Source organism: Tursiops truncatus, chromosome 19 (genome assembly GCF_011762595.2).
Source record: "Tursiops truncatus isolate mTurTru1 chromosome 19, mTurTru1.mat.Y, whole genome shotgun sequence".
Taxonomy (NCBI): domain Eukaryota; kingdom Metazoa; phylum Chordata; class Mammalia; order Artiodactyla; family Delphinidae; genus Tursiops; species Tursiops truncatus.
Window position 1 is genome coordinate 43,007,299 of NC_047052.1, and position 15,892 is coordinate 43,023,190.

Sequence of the window (15,892 nt, forward strand, 5' to 3'; positions counted from 1 at the left end):
CTGAATGGGGAGGGGAGTGAGAGGATGTCTGCTGGGTTTTGGCCCAATTAAGACTATTTTAAGAGGACCCGTGATGAGGCCCAGAGACAGCAGGCACTTACTTCAACGGAAACTTTATTTTTATCGGGTACTAGGCTGGGCAGGCCCCAGCTCAGCCAAGCTTGGACAGCACCTGCAGTGCATCTGCCCGCCCTCTCTGGGCAGGTGTGCGCCAATCTGGCCCAGAGAGGCAGAGGGCTCCCTTGCCACCACCATCTCCATCAGGGCCCACCGAGGCCAGCGACTGGGCTGCAGGGAGTAGGCGGAAGTGGACCAGGCAGCAGGCAGTCCATATTTTGCAGCCAGGTGTCGAGTGCTGCCACAGGCTCTCCCCCAACCTGGCCCAGGCTCAGGATCCAGCAGCACGATCAGCTCCTCCAGCACTTCCAGCTCATCCAGGAGGCGAGACAGCGGCTGTGATTCCAGACTTGGCAGCTCTGGGAGACAAAGGGAGGGGTGAAGGGGAGGAAGCGCAAGCTTCCAGCCCACCTCCCCGCCTCCTTGGTGTATCCTCAACTAACCCCTGCCTAGGAGTGGAGGCAGAGGGACCTCCTTCCCTGAGTCCCCTGCCTCTGAAGCCTCCAGGGGGCCTGGAGGGGACAAGTGCAAGGAGAATAGGGTGTGGGTGTTGAGGTCGTTGCAAACCAAGCCAGGATAGGGGTGTTGGACAGCTTTCCCCTGGTGGTGGCGACGGCGGTGCCTTTGCAGGGCGAGCAGGAGAATTTCTGCTGAGGTCATGAGCAGAACCAGCACCAGGGACAGGTCAAAACTCCAACTCGGCCAGGCCTGCTGAGGGACTTTGTGCTCAGATGTCCACAGGAGACTGGAAATCGCCGGTAAGCTGGGCTCCTGGGAACTAAGGACGCTCAGCTTTCCACGTGTCAGGGGGCAGGGCTCCTTGTTAGGGACCGGCTTCTGGAAATAAAGTGGGAAGCAATGCCCTACTCCTGCCTCCTCAGCACAAACTTCCCATCCTTAAATCCCTCAATGGGACCACATCTCCGCCTGATCCTGCCCTCCCACCCCCCCACCCCGACTCCTTTAACCCCTGATACCATCAATACTGTGCCCCCATCCCTGTCCTCTTCAGTTAGGTTACACCCTCCCTTCCCTTGATACAGACGCCACCCATCCGACCCCAAGCCACGCTCCCCGCCCCCGCCCCACTCTGGCGGGCTGCACCTTGCCCAGGCTCTCCGGAGCCCAACCAGCACCTGTCTGCCGCGCCTCCGGGTCCCGCCGCGGCTCCCCAAGGAAGTGGGGGCCGTTGCTCCGCCGCCACAAGGGCTACATAGCTCCTCGCTGTTGGGGTTGCACTGCCCAGGAGGACACTCTTTGAAGGGGTGCGTTACGTGATTGCCCGCATCATCGGGCCCACAGTTTTCCGAAAATTCCGTCTGGTGGGACACAGCGTCTCACGTGCAACCGCCAAACCTGCCTCCTCTGCGCTAGCTACGTGCTTTCCCCTTTGTCCTATCCCAGCAGTCCCCGCCCCTTGCACTGTACTCACCCAACCTATCAGCGGACGTGCCCATCTCTCTATCCCCCCCTCACCGCCCCCCCCCCCGCACACTAGTCCTGCCAGTCTCCCAACCTTCTCTACATAGGCCCCGCCCCTTTCATTCCCCCGCCCGCCTCTTCCTCGCCTCTCGGTTCCCGCCTGTCTAACCGGCCACACCCCTTAACCATGACCGTCTTAACTCACACTGTCCCTTTCTTCGCAGGCTCAGCCCCCCATCCCCACTTTGTCTACGTACGGCCCACCGCCCCCACCCCGAAGCAAGCCTCACGGGCCATACCCCACAGACCTCGCCCCTTCCCCCTTCCCTATCACCCCTTAACTCCGCCTGAACATATGCAAACGCCCAGTCCCGGCTCCTTACCCGAGCAGGGGGCGGCCCGAAGCGCTGCAAGCAGCTGCCACAGCACAGGTCCTCAGGGTTCCGGTACTCCGGCTGCAGTGCTGAGAGGCCTTCCTCGGCGCCGCCTGGGCCAGGAGCAGCACGGCAGTCAGGAGGAGGCATAGGGGCCCCATCCTGGCGGAGCCTGCCTTCTGGGGGGCCATGACCACAGGACTTCCTGCCACAGCACCTCTGCCGCACTTGCCAGGAAACCGGGGCAGAAGAAGGAAGCAGTGGATGTGGGGGCATAGGATCCCCTTTGGAAGCCAGGAATCTACTCTCCAGCCCCAGACCAGCTCCTGGCCCGTTATCAGAGCAGCCACAAGGCCTCAAGATGGCTACAGCGAGGACTCTGGAGCCGGACTGCGTGGATTTATATCCCATCTCTGCCATCTTCTTGCCCTCTCTTTTCCCATCTGTAAAATGGTATAATAGTACCTGTCTTAGAAGGTTATTGTGGAGAAGTAAAACCATTACTGGAAGTAAAGCATTTAGAACACCTGGCACCTGGCACAGTGTAAGCTTAAGTATTAGGTACTACCTATTCCCATCTCAGGGCAGTGGGCATGGAGGACCCAGCCATCACCCACTGGAGACTCCCACCCAACTCCCAGCAATCTTACCTTAGCTCCTAACCCCAATCTCCTCCAGACTGGGAATCCTCTGACCTGCCACAACCAAGCATCTCCCCCTTGAGAATCCTCTGATGGACGTGCTGAAGTTTCAGCACAAAGGCAGCCCCACCCAACCAGTCCCACTTGGGGGTTTCTAGGACCCTGGGCATGCTGCTTTCCCACCTGTTGTTGTAAGTTTCTTGGCTGAGGTTGTGGCCAGAGCCCAGCCCTACTTCCCCTTTTCATCAGCAGATGTGGGGGTGGAAGGAAACCAGCCCACAGCCAGGCTCAAGCTAACAACGAAGCTCTAAACCCTCAATATAGAACTTTATTAGGGGCGGGGCGATAGAAGGTCCCTGTGTTGAAGGTATTACATCATGGAGACCCGGAGCATGGAAAAGATGGCACTAGGGAGTTAAGGGGGCTTTGAGGAGGGGTCCTGGCCAGGAACATATGTGCCTGCCAGGGGTGGAGGGCAAGGTCAGCATCTCAGAAATGGCCATGCTGGTGGTCTGGGGACCGTCGTCGATTTCTTTCTCGGGGACGGTGGCCGGTATGGGACCTTGGGGGTGACCTGGGGACAGGAGAGAGGAGGATCAGAGCCATGGGGATGGTGTGCAGATCCCCCAGTTCTGCCTCTCTGCTCTGGGATAAGGCATGGCACTTGATGAAGTAAGTAGAGTTCCTGGGGGTGGCCTCAGGATAGGTGCACAGGGGCTGACCTCAGGATTAGAGATCCAGGATGGACTTGGGTTTGGGGTTCAGGCTGGTTTGGGGGTTGGGACTTAGGTGCTCGTCTTCAGATGGGGCTCAGGGCTAGTTTTAGGGCACAAAAGGCTTGAGACACTTATTGGGGCACAGGATCAGATTCATTTCAGGATACAGGGGCCTTGGGATACGAGAAGTCTTGGCAGGCTGGTCCTGAGGTACCTGCGCCTGGGTCCCCGCCCATAGAGCTGCCGCCGGAGGTTGCGGGAGATAGGTCGCAGGTGCATGAAGTTGCAGAAACCACCCCGGGTACATTCCCTGGGTAAAGCATGGATGGACGGATGAGGCCATTGTCACTGACAGCCCCCTCAACTCATACACAGAAGTCTGGGACTCCAAGTGCCCATCCCACCCCTGCACTACCATACCCCATCTCATACTGCCGACAGCACGACTCCCGGAAGTCAGTGACGGGAGACAGCTCGGCATGCACAGCCTGCCCGTTGAACCAGCGGTTATTGAGTTCAGCGACTGCCCGCTCTGCATCCTCCTCGCGCCGAAACTGAGGGAAAGTCGGTCAGGGTCAGCAATCAAACTCAGAAATCAGGGGATTACCTAGCAGCTCAGGGTCTGGACTGGATTTAGTGAAGGACCTCAAGCTGTGAGGCTTCAGCGGTGGCCGTTAGGCATTGAAATGCCTCCACCTCTAGGCTCTAATGGGGAGACAGCAGGCACCTTGACATAAACATTGCCCACGAGGTGATCCCCCAGGTTGTCGCACACATTCATCTCTTCAATCTCCCCGTACTTCTCCTGCAGTTCCGTGAACACTTCCTGTGGAAGACCACGAGGAACTCAGCTGCGCTGCTGGCCCACAGGAAACGGAACCCACCCCTGCCAACCCTCACCTCGAAGAAGTTATCATAGTGTTCTTGCACCTCCACGTCGCTCACGTGACCTGGTGGAGGTGGGCAGGGTGGAGTCAGGGCGTGGCCTGCTGGGAGCTGTCCGCCCTGCCCCCAAGACAGGTCCCTCACTCACAGAGCGATCCGTCTGCGGTTTGGGCGGTGTTCTGTGGATTCCGGTACAGGTTGAGCAGCACTATGGTCTGAACAGAATTTAAAGGGGGCGGGGCCTGAGCTCAGAAGGCGGGACTATATGCAGACGGATTGGGTATGAAGGTTGGGGGTGAGACCTTGCACCAGAGAAAAAGCATAAGCATCTTGAGCGCAACAGCAACGCCTGTCCCTCAGAAAACCAGAAGAGGGGATACCTAGCAGTGAGGGACAGCCCAGGGGTGTGGTCTTTACGTACGGGGGCGTGGCCAAGTTCCTGGGAGAAGGGCCTGAAGGTTGGGAGAGGAACCTGCAGAGCTCCGACAAGAAAAACGCCGGGCGGTAGGGTGGGCCCTAGAAATCCGGAAAAGGCGGGACCTCGTGATGGTGGACAACAGAAAGGGAATGGACAGGAAGTTAACCCCCCAGGCTCCGTGCCGGGTCTCACCTGGCTGAAAGTCGGTTTGTTGTGAAGCCGGGAGCACCGGTCCCCGTGCCGGCAGGCCCCGATCTTAAAGTAAAAAGAGCAGTTAACCCTGGAAGAGGTGCAGAGACAGAGGTGAACCGAGGGCCGGGGAGCCGGACACCCCAGAAACACCGCCCCACGCCGCCCAGCCACCAGGGAACCAAGTGCCTCGTCCTCGGGCTCCCGAGGGGCCACTCCCTGCGCCCGTTCTCACTCGTCCTTCTCAGTCCCGAATATCGAAGCTAAATATTCGGCCATTTTTACCCGAACCCTCCAACTATGTCTGCTATTACGTCACTTCCGTTGCTTAAGGGCATTGGGAAATGTAGTTCTTCGCGGCCTCCGGACACTCAGAAACTCCCTAGTGCGCTTGCGTGACGGAGGCTCTCACCCTCCCCTCGGACTCACCCACTGGAGTTTCCTGAAAGCGCATGCGTGCAGCGTTGCCTGACCAAAAAGACTACAAGGTCCAGAGACGCTTGCGGCATCTCGCGCAAAAGTCCGTAGTTGAAAGTGGCAAAGGGGTCCAAACAGGAGGAAGTAAGACTCCACTGGTGAGTTAGGAGTCGTCTCCGTACCCCAATAAACATAAAGAGCGTCTCAACCCAGTCAGCTTGCTGGTGGGGGCGGGGGTACCCTTCTTTCAGAAAACCCACCCTTCAATTTCTCTCCCTTTTGTCGTAATAGGGGCGTGGTTGTTTGTGATCCTTGCATCTGTCACTTAGGGTCAGGGCTTGGGTCTTGCCCTGAAGACCCTCGGAAGACCCGGCCCCAGCGCAACTATGAACTTGGAGCGGGTGTCCAACGAGGAGAAGTTGAACCTGTGCCGGAAGTACTACCTGGGTAAGGGCTGATATCTTAGGGTCCCCGGAGAAGAGAGGGGACGGGACTAGAGCGCCTGGGGGCCTGGATTCTTGGGTCTAGAGGATGAAGTGGCTGGGGACGCCGACTCCTGGGTCCCAAGAGAGGAAGGGCCTGGGTCCTGAGGAAGGAGGAGACTGGGGCCTCAATTTCTGGGTCCCAAGAGAGGAGGGGAGTTGGGGGCCTGGTCTCCTGGTCCTGCCGAAAAGATGGTTGAGGACTCAGATTCCTGGATCCCGGGGAGGAGTCAGGATTCTTGAATCCCTGATAGCAGAGATCTCCATTTGAATTTGGGTATGGGAGAGGACCTTCCAAATTGGTCAGCTACGTGGGTGTTGGGAGGATCCTCATTGCCTTAAGTCCCAGTTTATTTTCTTCTCTTTAGGTGGGTTTGCTTTCCTGCCTTTTCTCTGGTTGGTCAACATCTTCTGGTTCTTCCGAGAGGCCTTCCTTGTCCCGGCATACACAGAACAGAGCCAAATCAAAGGCTGTGAGTCCAGGGCACAGATGAAGGGAGGCCATCGGGTGTGGGGAGGGGGTCTCTGGGAGCCTTGGTGGGAAGGGACAATGGAGGTTCCAGAATTCTGGGACTCTGTGGAAGAGAAGAGAGGGCCGGTCTCGGGGAGACCAGAGAGCAGGTGGTGGCCAACCTTTCCCCTCCTGTTCCCTCTTACAGATGTCTGGCGCTCAGCTGTGGGCTTCCTCTTCTGGGTGATTGTACTCACCACTTGGATCACTATCTTCCAGATCTACCGGCCACGTTGGGGCGCCCTTGGGGACTACCTCTCCTTCACCATACCCCTGGGTACCCCCTGACAACTTCTGCACAGGCCTGAGGACCAGGATGGGCTCCTCTTCTCCAAGCCCACTCTCAAGCCCCTAAGACTTGTTCCTATCTCCTGTGTTCTCTGCTGACATCCCTTAATAAAGGACCCTAATTCTCAATATTGACTTCCTGGGATCTTTTGGAGGTTGAAACTTAAAATGATTATTAATATTCAGAAACATTTATTGATTGCTTACTTTGTGCTAGGCTTAGTGCTTCATACATGATGTGCATTAGTTCACTGTATACTACTCATAACCCTTCAAAAATAGGAACTTTCTTGCTTGGGAACCCTATTGTACAGATCTGGAACCAAGGAAGGAATAATACTTCCATTACTAGGGACTGTCATCCTGTACAGGTAGTATGTGAATTTGAAAACATTACTTCGCCCTCATTATTCTTATCGGAAGTGTGGATCACAATGCTACCCCCTAGAATTTATCTATGCCAAGGCACATGTGGTAAATGGAAGTTCCTCATTTTCTGAAGGAGATTGTCTGCAGCAATAGACATGTATTCAAGAGATTTATTAGAGGAGGTTTCCTTGATCCTCCTATTTAAAATTTCAGTCCCCACCTTGGCACCCCCTGTGGAGCCCTACATCAAGGACACCCTACATCAAGGACACAGGACAAAAACTCTGGAATTAACCGAGCCCCCATAGCAACTGTTGCCATGGCCTCTCCTAATCTAAACCGGACAGCCCCCCACCCCGACTCCATATTAGGTAAAATATTCACCATGTAGTAACCTTGTAGCTTCCTGACCAATCACCTAATGCCATCCTGCTCGCAGGATTTTTCTTTGTCTTGAGGCTATAAAAGTTGGCTGCCAGCCCACACAGGGGGTTGACTTTCCCTGGCTACCAGGAAGTTGGCCCGCTGTTCTTGCAGCGACCCTTCTCTTTAATAAACTCTATCTTCCTTACATTCTGCCTTGTGCCTGGAAATTCTTTTCCAACCCGCGCTCGGGCCACCACACTCCCTGTCTCTTTCAGGCTATATTCTTTCTCCTCTTACATTTCATTTAAAATATTCTACTTGTTTATTGTTCGTCTTCCATCCTCTAAAATATAAGCTCATTAGGGCAAGGATTTTTGTCCATATTGTTCACTGCGGTGTCCCCAGTACCTAGAGTACCTGGCTCAGGTACTTAATATTTGCTAAGTGAATGAGGCTGCACGTTAAAAGAGTTTAACAGGTAGCTGGCACCTAGTCAGTGCTTAGTTAAGAGGGAACCCAGCCTAGCCCCAGAATTGTTTTCCTCTTAGGGACCAAGAGAGACTCCCACGGTTAAATAACTCCTGTTAAATAGCCAAATTTGTGTTACTCAAATCTTCTAATACTATAAGTGCCAAGCAGCCTCGCGACGCTCTGATCCTTGGTCTCCCACCATGCCTCGCGCGGCGCAGGCGCCCTTACTTCGGCTGAGTCTCGGGAGCTAGAACTACACCTCCCAGGAAGCGCCCTGGGATATTGTTGGTTTGTTTCCGGAAACCTGGACCACCCCCACCCCAGAAAGGTGGGACTTAGAGCTGGGAACCGACAGCGGCAGCTGTGAATTGGCCAGGGTACGAGATTGACGGTTGCATTGACTAATGGAAACAAGGGACTGCCGAAGGGCCCGCCCACAGAAGGTGAACTGGAGGAGGTGGCGGCTTCCGCGGCCGTCGCGGCCGGACACTGCTCAGGGCGGAGGACTGCCCACACACGAAGCTTACCTTTGACTTCTCCCCGTCTGCCTCTGGCCTTGACTTGTGACCGTAGGCTCTTTTGGGCTTCTCTGACCCAGCTAGCCAGACCCCAGACCCCAACCATGTTCCCGGTGAAGGTGAAAGTGGAGAAATCAGGTGAGGACCCCGAGGTCGGGGGCCTGTAGGGGAGCACCGGACTGATCAGGGTGTGGGAGTCCCTATAGACAGCATTATCGCGATAAGGCGGACTACGCGACTTCTCCCCGCAGCCCATCTGACTATCGCTGTCAGGCATCGAGCGATTCCTGCCACCTTGATACCCTCCCGGTGTGTGTTCAGGATAGCTTTGAGGTTGAATGGTGGTGACTCAGGCAGTGGTGTGGTGCGGTAAGACATGGGGATCCCGAGCCGTGTGACTCAAAGAAGGACTCTTTTCTCCGTTTCCCCATTTCTCGCAGTGGTCCTGAGTCCAGCATTTGCTGAGCACCTGAAGTACGGGAAAGCTTTTAATCCTCGTAGTCACTGTATCCCAATAATCCTAGGACGTGGGAAATGTGGTAGATGGGGAAACTGAATCTGAGAGAGAGGAGGTCATTTTGGGTTGGGGCCAAGCTTGATGGGAACCCAGGACTGGCACGTTAAGGGTGGTGGGAGAGGCGTGGAATCCAGACAACAAAATAATACTAAAATGACGTGAGATGTTAAATGCTATAAGTGGTAATAAAACGAAACAGGAGAAGGTAGGGAGATCAGGAGTGAGGCCAGGTGAGGGAGAGAGCGATGAGGATAAGTGAGGGAACAGCAAATCTGACAAAGGAAATAGCTTTGAAACAGCGGAGAGGTGAAAGCCTTGTCCGGAGTGTTCAAGGGCCAGCACGGAGGCCAGTGTGGCTGGAGCAGAGCGAGTGATGTAGAAAGTGTGAGGAGATGAGAGCAAAGGTGGGGGGTGGGCAGGTCTTTGGCTTTTGCTCTGAGGGAAATGGGGAGCCAAGGGAGGGTTTTGAACCAAGGAGGGAGTTTTACAAGACGGCCCCCCAGATGCCAAAAAATGCCCCAAAAATCGTGGGTGGAAAAGTGAAGGGGGCCTGACCACAACAAAATAATGGTGAGGAAGGAGTAGGCAGGGTCATGGAGGCCTGTGAACACCAGGCTGAAACACTCAGACTCTGCCCCAGGGGGGCACTGCAGAGTCGTGGAGGGTTCTAAGCAGGGAAGGATCAGGGTCAGGTTTGGGTTTAGGAAGATTCCCCTGGCCACCTTGTGGAGGGTTCATTAGAAGGGGAGACTGAGGCTGGGAGCCCAGGGGGAGGGAGGGAAAGGACCCAGGTGGGCAGACTAGGGAGGCGGGAGAGACACTCAGGGGATCAAGTGGACAGGCCATGGGGTGGGCGGGGGAGGGAGAGAAGTGACCTTGTTGAGGCCCAGGGAGGGATGGGGTGACAGTGTGGATAAACCTGAGAAGGGGGTCCAGGAAAAGGGATAAGTTTAGAGAGACACTGAGGCCAGTGTGGGACCCAGTAGGTAGCAGGAGCCTGGGGGATATCAAAGGGAAAGTGTCCAGGGTCAGGAGAGAAACAAGGACTAGGGAAAGAGAGGTGGGCATGATCCATACCTTGGCTCCTAACCAAGGCTCTTTGCTAGAATCTCAGCTGCCCCCAGCCCTGCATCCCCACCCTGTCTCTCCTCTGAGTCATGTCTCCTGGTCTCTTCAGGAAGTCTCAGGGCTGGCAAAGCATGTCCCCAAGTGTCCTTCCAGGCTCTGAGTGCTGGGTCAGATCTCCTACTAGTTGGAAGAGAAGAGTGAACACCCCACAAGAGTAAGAGGGGAATATTTATAACATCATCACCTACTTATGTTCCGTGATGAAGAGAGGCAAACACACAGGCTGACAGGGCCAGGCAGGGGCTGTGGCATGCAGGAAGGTGGGCCCAGATCTCATTTCCTGGGGGAAAAAAAAGCCAAAAATGGGTATTTGAGATGAAATCTCCCAATTATTAAATGCAGTCATCTTATTCAGATTTAACTCAGATTTAAAATAACACAACTACCTCAGCCAAACAGAGCACATCTGGCGGCTGGATTCTGCACCCAGTTTGAGTCCGTGCCTTATAACTTCAGCTGTGGAGCCAGATGACCTGGGTGCAAATCCTCAGCCTTGCGATTTCCTAGCTGTGTGACTTTGGGCAAGTAGCCTAACATCTCTGTGCCTCAGTTTCATCATTTTTAAAATGGGGATAAACATCATATTTACCTGCCAGGGTTATTGTGAAAACTCAGTGGGTTAATATGTGTGATGTGCTTGGAACAGTGCTTGGCACATAATAAGCACTCTATATATGTTACTCGTTATTATTGCATCCTGCTAAGAGATTCATATACAACATAGGTTTGTTTAAACCTCAAAACAGTCCTAGCAGGTAGATACCATTCGGAGACCCATTTTCGAGATGAGGAAACAGGCTCAGTGAGGTAAGGTGATTCACCTTAGGTCACACATGAGCATGTGGGTCAGCCCTGGAAGCCAGAGCTCTTGCTCATCATTTCAATAGTCTCTGCCCACTGTACCCTCCCAGCATGCCTGGGCCTGACCGAAGGATTGGATACACATGCCCTTCCCCGGCCCAGTGGCTGCCCACCTGCCGTGGGCCTGGGAAGTGACTCCTCGGTACCCTCTTCCCCAGAGTTGGAGATGGCAAAGGCCCGGAACCAACTGGATGCTGTTCTGCAGTGTCTGCTGGAGAAGAGTCACATGGACAGGTTGGGACCTGGCCCAGCATGGGGTCATAGGGAGTTGGGGGCCCTGGGTGGGACCCCAGAGGCTGGCTTAGGGAGGAAGGGGCCCAATGGATGAGGCCACTGGGTGCCTTCCCACCCTGGGCCCTTGGAACCCTGAGCCTACAGTTCTCCTCTGCTACCAGGGAGCGTCTGGATGAGGAAGCTGGGAAGACCCCCTCAGACACCCACAACAAGTAAGTTTTATTGATGGGATCTGTGTTTGAGGGTTTGTGGTAGATAACTTCTTTCCTCATCCAAGCCCTGACCACCCTGCCCCATGCTTTCTCCACCACACTCCTAACCACTCTCCGTGTACAAAGGCCCTGGGGCAGCAGAAGCTTAGGTCCCCTGATGATGCCACCTCGGGCCCCGGTGTGGGGGGAACACAAGGCCTAAGGAGTTGGTGGCGTCTATATGAGCTTGATCACAGTACCCCAAGGGTGCCCTTTCGGGGGTTTTGAGCAGGCATTTGTTCAAGGGTAAGCCTGCTGACGCCCTGTCTCTCCCCACAGGGATTGCTCCATCACGGCCAGCGGCAAACGGTAAGGTGGCAGGGGCCCCAGCCAGCTGATGAGAGGTCCTCAGTCCCCACCCCGGTCCTGAAATTCTCCCTCCCCACACAGGCCATCTGCCCGATTCCCCCATCAGCGGAGGAAGAAGAGGAGGGAGATGGATGAGGGGCTGGCCGAGGGAGGGCCACAGCGATCCAGTGAGTAGTTGGTGGCCCTGGAGGGCAGGCAGTGATGGCGGTCTACGTGACGATATTCATACCCCTCCCACTCTCACCACCCTAGACTCGTACGTGATCAAGCTGTTTGACCGGAGCGTGGACTTGGCTCAGTTCAGTGAGAACACACCGCTGTACCCGATCTGCCGAGCCTGGATGCGCAACAGCCCCACAGTGCGCGAGCGTGAACACTCACCCAGTTCACCGCTGCCCCCACTGCCTGAGGATGAGGAGGTGGGATGGGTGGTGGGCCCCCGCCCAGCAGCCAGGGAGGGCAGTGGGTAGACAGTCGCAAGGTACCTTCCCCCCAAGCTAATGGGATAGACAAGCATAGGTCTCTGTGTCTCTCGGGTAACTCCTGGATCCGGTGAGGTACACAGATAGGAACCTTTAGGCCAGGGGAACGGTTGGAGTGCCCCAGAGCAGACAGACGTGGCTATCCGGTCTGGGAGGGAGAGGGGACAGGGTTCCTCTGGGCAAATAGATGTGACCTCCAAGATCAGGGGTTCCCAAGAGCTGGGGGACTGGGAAGGGGTTCTTAGTGCAAACAGGTGTAGCCACCTGGCCTAGGGGAGCAGATGGGGACCCCTTGGGCTGGGAATGGAAGTCTCCATAGATAGAGGTCTGTGTGCTGGGCAGGAGTAATTGAGGAGATCCCTGGGTTGGATAGGAGAAAACAGGGATCATTGGAGCAGGCAGACATGACTCCTAAGTACAGGTCCCTGGTGAGACCCTCATGTCTTTTGTCACTGGGAAAGGAAGGAGGTGTGAAATGTGTGCCCCTGGCCCTCTTCTCTGACTCTCTTGGGCTTGGTGTGGGGTCCTGTATCCTCAGGGTTCAGAGGTCACCAACAGCAAGAGTCGTGATGTGTATAAGCTGCCTCCACCCACAGCTCCCGGACCACCCGGAGATGCCTGTAGATCCCGAATTCCATCCCCACTGCAGCCTGAGACCCAGGGTACCCCTGATGATGAGGTGGGTGTGCAAGGCCAGCCTGGGGCAATGGGGCAGGAGTTGTGGGGCTCGGGCGTGGCCACCCAGCCTGGCCTCTCTGTCCATGCAGCCCTCTGAGCCTGAGCCCTCACCCTCCACACTCATCTACCGAAACATGCAGCGCTGGAAACGCATCCGCCAGAGGTGAGCATCCCCCAAATGCTTGTTCCCTGTGGCCTGTGCTCCAACTGCTGAGTCCTCCCTCTGCCTTCCCCCCACCCCAACTGCAGGTGGAAGGAGGCATCCCATCGGAACCAGCTTCGTTACTCAGAAAGCATGAAGATCCTACGGGAGATGTACGAGCGACAGTGATGTTCCCCTCTCCCCACCCCCACCCCAATAAACATTCCCCTCCTCCACACTGGCCTCCGCTTTCTCCAGCCCATCCTTCCCGGATCAGACATAAAGAAGTTGGCACAGTTCTAGCACATTTATTGGGGGAGTGAGGAGACGGGGCATCAGGGAATTTGAGGCGAGAGAAAGATTGTGGGGAATCAAAGAAAGTGGCTGCTTGGTTGGGTCTTGGAGAATAAGGGGAGGGGTGTGGAAGGTGGATATGTGGTTGGAGACTTGGGGGTCAAGACAGTGACTGGGGGGTTCTGGTTAGAGCTGGGCGTAGGGGCCTAGGACATCCGTGCAGAGTCTGAGGAGATGGGATGGGTATCTGTACAGTGTGAGGTTGAGGGTCCTGGTTGGCCTAGAATAGGTGTACAAGGGTGGGGGTCAGAAAAGGGGTTCAAGAGTCTGGGGGTGGCTGGCTGAGGTTTCAAGTTAGAAGATGGGTTGGGGGGAGAGAGTGAGGAGAAGTGGAGTATCTGGTTGGAATGAGGGGAAGGACCCAGAGTCTTGGGGACCAGGCCAGGAAGGTCCAGGGTGGGAGGTCTGTGCAGAGTCTGGGACATTTGAGGGGAAGCAGGGGCTTATGCTTGACTAGCCTAGGCCTACCTAGGGTGGGGGCAGGTCTGTCTACACCATAATCTTGGGTTGGGGGGGGACTGAAACGGGGTGTGGAGATGTTTTCCTAGAGAAGTCAGAAGGAAATAGGGAGTTTGGAGTGGGGTTCTATGCCAAGCGGGGTCAGTGGGGATGGGAGACTATAGGCTGAGAGCCTGTGCTTGTAGGGTCTGGAAGCCAGAGAGGTGTTGGGAGGTTTGAAAACAGGAGAGTGTGTGAGAGAGGGAGTGTCAGCGGAAAGGTCTAGGTTATCAAGGCTGAGTCTAGGTTGGAAGGTTCAAGGCAGATCCCAGATTGGGTGGGCGGGTAGTCTTGGCGCGCTCGGGATATCTGGCTAGGCGGAGTCAGGTCGGCTTTAAAAGTGCGGTGGAGGGGCCTCAGGCGGCTCCCAGGGTTCAAGCGTGCCCTGGCTCCTACTTGCCGGCAGCCGCTGGCGGCGACGGCAGTGGAGCCTGGGCCGGAGCAGGTGCGGCCTGGATGGAAAGGACGCCCTCAGGGGACAGCGCGGACGTCACGGCCGCAGGGTCCACGCCAGGCGGCAAGCGGTAGCGGCGGTGAAACTCGCGCGCGATGTATCCGTGCTCATCCTGGAGGGAAAGAGGCTTGAGGGGCTCGGCCCATTCCCTGTAGATGCCCCGCCCCTCCGGTCTGCGGATCCCGCGTACTTGTTCTGGCCCCGCCCCCGCCAGCGGGCTCACCGGGCGCTCCTCGTGGCGCGCGTGCACCTCCACGTGGTCGCCAACCACCTTGACGGCGATTTCCTCCGGTGAGAAGTGCTTCACATCCAGCAGCACCGAGAAATGCCCGGGGTCGGTCGATACCTGTGCACAGCCCGATAGTCATTGGGCGGGGCGAGGCTCCGGGGACCCAGAAAGGCCCCTCCCCTTGGTTCTCCGTTGGTTCCGGTGCTGCAGCTGTTCCTGGCCTCTGGAACTGGGGCGTCCCCTTTCCTACACGTAGCCACCGAGGACCTCTTCGCCCAGAATAACTGAGATCATCCCTCCCCTTGTGGCCACTGGGATTCCCCTCTCATCCATAGTGATGAGGCCCCCTTACCCTGCAAGGTCAGGGACCTCCGTCCTCACGGGGTAAGGCCTGCCCTCTCCCCCAGTGTCAGCAACGCCGTAGTCAGCGTGTCCTTCTGAACACCGCTCAGCCCCCTTCCCCTCAGAGCCCCAGGGGCTCTTACTGCGCCACCCCCGCCAGAAATCGTCAAGATGCCTCCTCCCACAGTCTCCCCTTTCTACCCTCCCACTCGAGTCACGGGATTGCTTGAGCCCTCAGTAGTTACCAGTACTCCTCCCCCACTTCTGAGTGGCCAGACCCCCCTTTCTCAAGTCACAGGACTCTCCCTCCCCTCTACCTCTCCAGGAGACATACAGTCACCACAGTCTCCAAACTCTCTTCCTCAGGAATAACAAAATATTCCCTCCCCTCGGGAGGCACTGGTAACCCCACGCCCTTCAGAATGACTGGGCTCCCCCTTTTTCCCAGATTCCCTGGGTCCCCAGCCTCCTTCAGAATCACCAAGACTTCCCTCAGAGTGACCGCCCCCACCCAATTACTGACCCAGCCCTTACACTCCCTCTCGAAGCTGAGACCCTCCTCAGACTGACGGGGACCTCCTACCCCTTTCAGTAACCTGAACTCCGAGAATCCATACTCAGGGAACTCCGGAAGCCCCTCTGAGGGGCCGGACTCTCTGGCCCGCTCAAAGTCAAGGGACATTCCTTCACCCCCCGCAGGGTGACCGGGGACCCCAGCCTTGGAAGTAGACGGGTTACCGCCCCTCCCCCAGGCCTGGCACCTGGGCGGTAGGCAGCGCCACGCTGGGTGCGCGCAAGTAGTAGGGGGCCAGCGCGGCGGGGCAGAGCGCAGCCAGCTCGGCCTCCAGCAGCCCCTCGCCGAAGCGCTGGTCGAAGAGGCGCCCGGGTGCCGAAAGCCCGGGCAACGGGGCCGAGGCGCGGCGCAACCAAGACGGCTGCACAGGCACCGGGATCTCCATCGTGCTCCGCCGCCGCCCTAGGCTCCGCAGTGCCCCAGCGGGTGCCGCCGCTGCTTTATAGTACGCTCTGTGTCCGCCCCTCGGCGGGCCGCCCGGGGACGTTGGGACTGCGGCCAGAGCCGGCCATTAATAGAGCCTTATTTAGACAGCCCAACAATGACTTGGCCATTTATTAAGCGCCTGCTGAATGCCAGGGAGGTATCATTCCCCAATTTTCCGAAAGGAAAACTAAAGCTGAGGAGGCGGAGCCTTGCCAGAGTGGGGTGCAAG

At 56.6% G+C, this 15,892-nt stretch overlaps 5 protein-coding genes across 10 annotated transcripts; 2 read left to right on the forward strand and 3 right to left on the reverse strand.

Moving 5' to 3' along the window:
* Window positions 1-97: 97 nt before the first annotated feature.
* Window positions 98-2,710, reverse strand: IGFLR1 (IGF like family receptor 1). Its single transcript, XM_033844940.2, has 5 exons — window positions 2,564-2,710; window positions 1,923-2,356; window positions 1,254-1,436; window positions 561-954; window positions 98-476 (listed from the first exon to the last, which is right to left on the reverse strand). Exons 2-5 carry the CDS (start codon window positions 2,331-2,333, stop codon window positions 121-123), a joined length of 1,344 nt encoding a protein of 447 aa, XP_033700831.1. The 5' UTR covers window positions 2,334-2,356; window positions 2,564-2,710; the 3' UTR covers window positions 98-120.
* A 152-nt stretch (window positions 2,711-2,862) lies between these two features.
* On the reverse strand, window positions 2,863-5,070 carry U2AF1L4 (U2 small nuclear RNA auxiliary factor 1 like 4). Of its 3 annotated transcripts, XM_033844996.2 has the most exons (8): window positions 4,998-5,063; window positions 4,766-4,853; window positions 4,304-4,370; window positions 4,171-4,220; window positions 3,998-4,096; window positions 3,691-3,824; window positions 3,485-3,580; window positions 2,863-3,128 (listed from the first exon to the last, which is right to left on the reverse strand). In XM_033844996.2, exons 1-8 carry the CDS (start codon window positions 5,039-5,041, stop codon window positions 3,044-3,046), a joined length of 663 nt encoding a protein of 220 aa, XP_033700887.1. In that variant the 5' UTR covers window positions 5,042-5,063; the 3' UTR covers window positions 2,863-3,043. The 3 variants fall into 3 exon arrangements, with proteins under 3 accessions (XP_033700887.1, XP_033700888.1, XP_033700889.1); XM_033844997.2 differs by lacking the exon at window positions 3,485-3,580 and having other exon boundaries at window positions 4,998-5,070; XM_033844998.2 differs by lacking the exon at window positions 3,998-4,096 and having other exon boundaries at window positions 4,998-5,069.
* Window positions 5,071-5,199: 129 nt separating this feature from the next.
* Window positions 5,200-6,589, forward strand: PSENEN (presenilin enhancer, gamma-secretase subunit). 2 transcript variants are annotated; one of them, XM_004318711.2, is made up of 4 exons: window positions 5,200-5,337; window positions 5,471-5,626; window positions 6,030-6,134; window positions 6,321-6,589. In XM_004318711.2, exons 2-4 carry the CDS (start codon window positions 5,566-5,568, stop codon window positions 6,458-6,460), a joined length of 306 nt encoding a protein of 101 aa, XP_004318759.1. In that variant the 5' UTR covers window positions 5,200-5,337; window positions 5,471-5,565; the 3' UTR covers window positions 6,461-6,589. The 2 variants fall into 2 exon arrangements, with proteins under 2 accessions (XP_004318759.1, XP_004318760.1); XM_004318712.4 differs by having other exon boundaries at window positions 5,241-5,337; window positions 5,509-5,626.
* Window positions 6,590-8,117: 1,528 nt separating this feature from the next.
* LIN37 (lin-37 DREAM MuvB core complex component) lies at window positions 8,118-13,022 on the forward strand. Of its 2 annotated transcripts, XM_033844992.2 has the most exons (9): window positions 8,119-8,322; window positions 10,849-10,924; window positions 11,086-11,136; window positions 11,455-11,484; window positions 11,566-11,651; window positions 11,737-11,903; window positions 12,505-12,645; window positions 12,734-12,807; window positions 12,894-13,022. In XM_033844992.2, the coding sequence occupies exons 1-9, from the start codon at window positions 8,289-8,291 to the stop codon at window positions 12,973-12,975; spliced, it is 741 nt and encodes a 246-aa protein (XP_033700883.1). In that variant the 5' UTR covers window positions 8,119-8,288; the 3' UTR covers window positions 12,976-13,022. The 2 variants fall into 2 exon arrangements, with proteins under 2 accessions (XP_033700884.1, XP_033700883.1); XM_033844993.2 differs by lacking the exons at window positions 11,086-11,136; window positions 11,455-11,484 and having other exon boundaries at window positions 8,118-8,322.
* Window positions 13,023-13,078: 56 nt separating this feature from the next.
* On the reverse strand, window positions 13,079-15,738 carry HSPB6 (heat shock protein family B (small) member 6). 2 transcript variants are annotated; one of them, XM_033845012.2, is made up of 3 exons: window positions 15,425-15,738; window positions 14,283-14,438; window positions 13,079-14,204 (listed from the first exon to the last, which is right to left on the reverse strand). In XM_033845012.2, exons 1-3 carry the CDS (start codon window positions 15,620-15,622, stop codon window positions 14,031-14,033), a joined length of 528 nt encoding a protein of 175 aa, XP_033700903.1. In that variant the 5' UTR covers window positions 15,623-15,738; the 3' UTR covers window positions 13,079-14,030. The 2 variants fall into 2 exon arrangements, with proteins under 2 accessions (XP_033700903.1, XP_033700905.1); XM_033845014.2 differs by having other exon boundaries at window positions 14,316-14,438; window positions 15,425-15,707.
* Between the last annotated feature and the right edge of the window lie 154 nt (window positions 15,739-15,892).

Coding starts and splice junctions, on each gene's coding strand:
- LIN37 (XM_033844992.2), top strand. CDS start 8,289: ATGTTCCCGGTGAAGGTGAAAGTGGAGAAATCAG. Junction 8,323..10,848: donor GGTGAAAGTGGAGAAATCAG/GTGAGGACCCCG, acceptor CCTCTTCCCCAG/AGTTGGAGATGGCAAAGGCC. Junction 11,904..12,504: donor CACTGCCTGAGGATGAGGAG/GTGGGATGGGTG, acceptor CTGTATCCTCAG/GGTTCAGAGGTCACCAACAG.
- U2AF1L4 (XM_033844996.2), bottom strand. CDS start 5,041: ATGGCCGAATATTTAGCTTCGATATTCGGGACTGAGAAGGACGA. Junction 4,097..4,170: donor ACTATGATAACTTCTTCGAG/GTGAGGGTTGGC, acceptor GGTCTTCCACAG/GAAGTGTTCACGGAACTGCA. Junction 3,581..3,690: donor TGTCGGCAGTATGAGATGGG/GTATGGTAGTGC, acceptor TGCTTTACCCAG/GGAATGTACCCGGGGTGGTT.
- PSENEN (XM_004318711.2), top strand. CDS start 5,566: ATGAACTTGGAGCGGGTGTCCAACGAGGAGAAGTTGAACCTGTGCCGG. Junction 5,627..6,029: donor GTGCCGGAAGTACTACCTGG/GTAAGGGCTGAT, acceptor TCTTCTCTTTAG/GTGGGTTTGCTTTCCTGCCT. Junction 6,135..6,320: donor ACAGAGCCAAATCAAAGGCT/GTGAGTCCAGGG, acceptor TCCCTCTTACAG/ATGTCTGGCGCTCAGCTGTG.
- IGFLR1 (XM_033844940.2), bottom strand. CDS start 2,333: ATGGCAGAGATGGGATATAAATCCACGCAGTCCGGCTCCAGAGTCCTC. Junction 1,437..1,922: donor TCGGGCCGCCCCCTGCTCGG/GTAAGGAGCCGG, acceptor GTGTCCCACCAG/ACGGAATTTTCGGAAAACTG. Junction 477..560: donor GCCTCCACTCCTAGGCAGGG/GTTAGTTGAGGA, acceptor TTTGTCTCCCAG/AGCTGCCAAGTCTGGAATCA.
- HSPB6 (XM_033845012.2), bottom strand. CDS start 15,622: ATGGAGATCCCGGTGCCTGTGCAGCCGTCTTGGTTGCGCCGCGCCTCG. Junction 14,439..15,424: donor TGGCGCTGCCTACCGCCCAG/GTGCCAGGCCTG, acceptor GGCTGTGCACAG/GTATCGACCGACCCCGGGCA. Junction 14,205..14,282: donor CGGGGGCGGGGCCAGAACAA/GTACGCGGGATC, acceptor CTTTCCCTCCAG/GATGAGCACGGATACATCGC.